We start from the raw sequence: 6247 nt of genomic DNA on the forward strand, positions 1-6247 counted from the left end.
CCCTGCTGCCTCACTGCGGCCGTCCTCAAACGTACGTGACGTCGTTTCCTCTCTCCAACATGGCGCAGGAGGCAGGTCGTTAATGGAAGTCTGAGGGATTTACCCCACCTTCATGTGTTTATTTATGTTTGTCTGTTAGGGGCTCTGCGGCTGACATTTCTAAAGGAATACATCTCTATTCGAGGCGGCTGCAGCCCTCCCCTATCCCCCCCCTTTTACCCCTTGGGACCAGGCACACCTCGCCCCAAATTCCGGTGCGACATGTTTGAGGGCAAAAAGACGAAAAACATGTTCCTCACACGAGCTTTGGAAAAGATCCTGGCCGACAAGGAGGTGAAGAAGGCACACCATTCACAACTGCGCAAAGCCTGCGAGGTGGCACTAGGTGAGTTACGTTGTTTTAGCATCACGTTTTGGTTTTTTGAAGCTGTCTTTGGACTCATTGATTTAGACACGTCATGCGCCCTTTCACTTATTAACCGGTTATTCTGCAACAGTGTCGCAGTGTTTTGGCAACACAGCTCCTTTTCTCCCCCCCCCACCCATTCATTAAAAGCTCCATGGTGATATCGCCTTATTGTCTTGTGTTATAATTCAACAAAAACCTGCGTATTTAATTGACGTGGCACGGCGCTCCGTGGAAATGAGTCCGTATAAAACACGGAAATGGTGCAGGAGGGGTGGTGTTTGCAACACCGACCCGATGCTGCGAAACTAGTAGCGATGTGGGAACAGGCCGGACACTGGACGGAAAATAAAGTTGTTCAGGGCTGTATCTTCCTTTTATTATCAAGCTAATGCACAACTACACCTTATACACTCGTCAAGTGTCAAATATATTCGTCCAAACTGTTTAATTTGTGTGCGTTTAACTCCTTAAAGGTGTTTGTGTCTCTTCCTGGTGCACAACAGACGGGTTAGCCCGTTCAGTACAGGGAGGTGTTTAGAAGAGGTATTTGTCTTTTAATTACATCTTTTATTGATTGATCTGTTTAATCATGGATGACTCTTGGCTCTCGTCTTCATTATTATGTTGTAAAAGTAGATGTGAAGTCGGACTGGTGCGAGGAAAAAAGGGTGACAGCTGTCAGTAGCACCTTTAAGCTAGAACAATGTCAAGCTAACGGGAATTATAAGGTGGCACTTCCGGTCGGAGCTAAAATAAAATTACAAATGAAGATACACGTGATATTGACCCAAATACCAAATAATGAAAATACCATAGTAGAAAAAAAGTGAATATATTTAAGAAATAATCCATATGAAATTACAGACTTTTGCTTCTTACAGCATGTTTTTCCTCAACAATACCAAGACCACGTCAGCTGTTTTCGCGTTCACTGCGCTTTTATTTTGAAGTCAACATCAATGAACATCCGGTTTTACTTAAATTATATGTGGCAACTTTATGAAACTATTTGTTAGCAGGTGTATTTTCCAGTACACGTCCTTAGGGGTGACTACTTCTAATAAATATACCGTTTAAAAGCAACTCAGACAAAAGAGAAGTTTACATATTATTAGAGCACATACATTTTTACATTTTTAACACCATAGCCAATGTTTTTTTTCTCATGTCAGACTTTTTAAATATCTGTTCTGTGTCTTGGGACAAGCTAGGTTTTGTCCTGCAAAGGGAGTAATATGACACCACCAGAGAAACAATGAGTCCATGTTGTGCAGCAGCCAAACACCCTACCTGCCCCGACAGCTGCTGCCTTTATCAGCTCATTCAGGTTGTAGGGTTTTGCAATGGCCTTGGAGGCTAAATACACCGATTGTGTTTGTCTAGGCTTGCTCTGATGTTTCATAAAACCAACCCACCCACTCAAACGCTATATTCCCCCCCCCCACTTTATTGTCTGTAGTGCGACGGGGAAAAAAACTGAGTGCAATAGGTTAGCCTTCATTGAGAGAGTGGGGCTCTTTCTAGCATGGATTGAAAGGGACTCTGTTCCTGAATAGTGCTGCTCCAGGAGAGTCAGTGTTATTTCTTTACCTGGGAATCAGAGCATAAAGACTTGAAGGGATGATCTCATCAGGTGAAACTCTTTGTCTGGTGCACGTGAATTAGTCACTCACCCTTATGGGTCTTTATTGAAATGTAGGTCATCCAACTGTGAATCATTAAATAACCAATAAAACCTTAATGGCTGCTAACTGTGAGATAGCATCTTTGCATTAGTTCCATTATCTACCGTTGATGGAGCCGCTACAGATTCACAGTGAATTCTGTTTTTTAAGGGTGTACTTTCCCTTTTAAACATTACATTGCAAAAAATGAAATAGTAGAACGTCTCATCATAATAAACTGCCGTTTTCAACTCCACGCTGAGGCTCAGCCGTACACTACAAAATGAGAATCTTTGTGATGAGCCCTACAGTTGTAGTGCATATCAAAAACGACTGGGTGACCCAGTATACTGAGTGACTTACATAATCCCCTCTAGCTCTTGGGGCCCTGAGACATCTCAGGGAGAGTGCCTGTGCCAGAGTCTCCTCTTTGCTGTCACTGAAAGTTCTCCAGTTCTTCAGTGACACTGTTCAAAACGAGGTATTGTCTGAATCTTTCCAAGGCGGTGTTTTAATTTAGCTTTTCATACAGATTTGGATTCAATATATGTAGTGGAAGCCTATTTATTTTTTTAGTTGCAGCCCCCACCCAGTAGTGAGTCACTGCAGGGTTTTAATGCATAGGAATGAGGCTCTGGCAAGGCTACATTTTTCAGACAGTCCACCCTCCTCACTACCAAACTGACCTTTCTCCTGGATTATCAAAATGTCACTCAACAGTTTCCCAAAGAGAATACCATCTCAATTTCACACACACTCTAAACTGCAGCAGTGCAGGGTCCTATTATCTTTGGATCACATCGTCGGCTTCTTTGAGAGGAGCTGTCTTTCTGATAGCACGGAAAGGGAAGAGGGTAAGACTGACAGCTAACTCAAAATATCAAAGCGCCTGCTGTATGTGCCCACCAACTCTCGGGAGTGAACATAGAGGCTTTGGTTCATTGCTGTCATGGCTTGCTAGCTTCATATGATGCTGCCTTTGTGGATGGTCCTATTAAAGCCAACCTGTCCTCTCTGACTAGACAAGTTCACACGGCTTTGTTGCTACTGAAGAAACAGTCATACTGTGAATGCAACAAGCTAAATCAGGGTATCGGCTACCACTCTTAATAGGAGTGAGAACTTGTTTCCAGGCTAGCAGTCACTTAAGGAGTCGAGTCCTGCTGAGCATGTTGCTCATTATTTCTCCCCATAGGGTGTATGATCTGATGGTCATATGAAAGGTCACAACAGCCTGTAAACGTGTTGCAGCTGAATTCTTGAGGCCTCCCTTCAATTTCTGTCATCTACAAGTGCGTATAATGTTCACGTTCTGGAGGCAGCGACTGGAAAGAGAACTCCTCCATGTCTGAAACTTTGGTGTACGCTTAACATGTCTTTGTTTTTGTCATCACAAGTCATTTACTCTGTGGCTTAAACGAAATTAATAAGGTGATAACATCGGGCTCTTGTCGACACATGCTTGATTTCCGTCATCAGGAACTTGTTTATTTCAGCTGTTTCATACTGGGCTGGTAAGGTACAGCTGGCTTGTCTGGGCTTATTTGGTGGAAAAATCTGCCTTTGATTTCATATGGCTGCATGTGAGAGCAGTGTGTGAATTTTATTCCAGGAAGTTGTGTTTTTTTTGAGCGACCGGTATTGTTGTCAATTGGCTGGTCAGCTTGGTTGCTCTGAGATATTGACAGTTTGAGTGCCTGTGGTGTGTCCCTGATGGTCTGAGGGGTTTGACATTCATTAAATCTGAATGTTTTGCACATGGGGTTGTTATGAGAAAATACATTACAATAAACCCGGAGCTAGCAGCTATATTTAAATGGTCCACTGAATCTTGGCATGCTGTAATGGTAGTGTTTGTTTCCTTTAGTCCACCTCTCCTCAAAATTCATCATTTGGGATGATACTGAAGCTCCCAAACTTTTGGTTGAATCCATTTAAAAGTTGAAAACAACGTTTAAGATATGCTGTCAATTTGTTCCATTACTTTAAATCAGAGCTGATGGATATATGTGTAATTTTCATGTGCAGACCTCTCAAAGATACCTGTGAGTCAGTTGTTCTTGTAAAGAAGGCTCTGAATGAAGATGCAGATTTTAAGCAATGTCCTTAATTACTGATTATGGTCTGTAATCACTCAATAATCAAAGGCTTAGAAAATAAACTTAACTTCTTAGGAAACTAGCAGAACTCCTGTCGCTGAACACAGTCACATTCAAGATTAAAGAGAAACTCTTGACCATCATCAATTAATCATTAACACCCCTACGTGCATTAGATTAAAACCTTTCATGATTAAGAAATGCTAACTGCTCGTACATGAAAGATTTAATTTAGACCAAACACAAAACACATTATTTGACAGGTTCAAGTAACAGGATCTGTGAAATAACTGTGGCAAAACATTTTACCATCCAAGGTCAAAAGAACCTTGAATAAGAGCTGTAAACAGACAAAATCAACAAGAGTTTGCAAGCTGCTCTTTTGCGCCAAACTCAATGCCAACTGCCTACACGGGCCACGGTTTCTTTAGAGTTGGCAAACCTGGCAGGGAAGCAAGTGGGGCAAATGCAACTTTGACCATTAAGGATGGCGAACATATGCTCCCTCATGATAAGCTGCACCATAGTCACCACATGCTCACCCATGATAAGCACCAGACCCTGTTTGTTAATTAAAGTTTTTACCATGACTCCCTAAAGAGCCACACTGCCTTCCCCAAAAAACATGAAGTGCAGCCTTGGATATTTTGACTCTTACTAAATAATACAAGCTTCCCTGATTTGTGCACCTGACAACTTTTTTTACCAACATCCCTCATATTCCTGACTGACAACCCAGTAGTTGAAGTTTCATTCTGATTTGCAGGCAGAGGAGGCACAGCAGGTAACCTGCTGATGAAACTTGCAGGCGTTGGTGAGGATGAGAACATGTAAATAAGGGAAGAGATGGCAGCCGTCAGCTACGTTTTCATGTCACCTTTATTTGCGAGGGTGCTGTAAATGTTGGATGCGTTATCCTAAGGCTGCTCCACTGTGTGACTTTAACTGGAATCAGATACATGTGCATGTATATGTGTTTAAAGTTTAAATTTAAAAGGATGAAAGACCTGCTTCCACAGTGGAGCTGCCTCTCCTTCTAGTGTGTTGTAAGGCTGCAGGTACATGCTACATGATTATTTACATTATTTTGTTCATCCATTGATTATTAAATTTTGAGAAAGTAGTGATACAAACCCACAAGAGTTCTCAGCTCAAGGTGACGTTTTGAAATTGCCCGCTGTGGCTCACCAACAGTACAAAACCCCAAAGAAATGCAATGTGCAGTTATAAAATCATTAGAAAATAAGTACGTTTTACACATTTGAGAAGCAGCAAAACTTTTTGCATCACAGAAGTAAAATGTCCTGGATGTGTTAAAAAGTGCATTAAATGTGTTGCGTTAAATTATTCCACAATCAAGGCTACTGCTGCTACATTAGTCTGAAGCAAAGGAAGAAATGAGAAAGGGTGAGGCCCCCGTGCCTGGTTTCTGTCTCGTTTCTCCCCTCCAGACTAAGTGCAGACACTTAAGCTGCTTGTAACCCCAAAGGTTGACTGGTATTCAGATAATGAGCAGTGGAGTAGTCAACATGGCACGGCCAGTGCTTGCTCTGAAAGCATAAATAATCCTTTTATCTATACGGGGGAGACAGTTTAGAATTTGGAAGGAAGAGTCTGTTTTTTCCTTTCCACTTTTTTTATTTATTTTCTTACATTGATACCTCCATACATAATACATTATTTCTCTCCACCGAAGCCTCCTTCAGTCCTGGGATAGGTGATAAATTAATTATACCCCAAACAGATGAGCCGAATGGAGAGAAACCCTCTCCTCTCTCCCTTCTTCTCGGTTTCTGTTTCATCTTGTGGTGCTTGTTATTTATTTGTATTTATTTGTATCTTGTATTGATCTTTCATTGGTATTCATCTAAGGAAAGTTGGTACTGGGCATACAATACATCACCATTACTGAGAGGGGTGGAGGGAGGAAAAGGCAGTTAAGAGGGAGGAAAGTATGTGAGTAAGGAGGCAAGAAGAAATTAGGAGCTTAAAGTTTTAAAAGTCCAGTTTGTAACATTTAGGAGGCTCTATTGACAGAAATGCAATATAGTATTCATAGATATGTTTTCATCAGT

At 41.6% G+C, this 6247-nt stretch overlaps 1 protein-coding gene across 4 annotated transcripts in view; it reads left to right on the plus strand.

Annotated features, from left to right (window-relative positions):
* The first annotated feature begins 28 nt into the window (after nt 1-28).
* The window catches only part of arfgef1 (ADP-ribosylation factor guanine nucleotide-exchange factor 1 (brefeldin A-inhibited)), a 50186-nt gene continuing 43967 nt past the window's right edge, over nt 29-6247 (plus strand). For 3 of the 4 annotated variants that reach the window (XM_035670063.1, XM_035670222.1, XM_035670298.1), the window contains exon 1: nt 29-385. In XM_035670063.1, coding sequence (XP_035525956.1) covers nt 262-385 — 124 coding nt within the window. In that variant the 5' untranslated portion in view covers nt 29-261. The remainder of the gene's footprint in view (nt 386-6247) is intronic. The other variant, XM_035670135.1, reaches the window with a different exon arrangement.

Source organism: Morone saxatilis, unplaced genomic scaffold (genome assembly GCF_004916995.1).
Source record: "Morone saxatilis isolate NCDOM2014 unplaced genomic scaffold, NCSU_SB_2.0 Contig0, whole genome shotgun sequence".
NCBI lineage: Eukaryota > Metazoa > Chordata > Actinopteri > Moronidae > Morone > Morone saxatilis.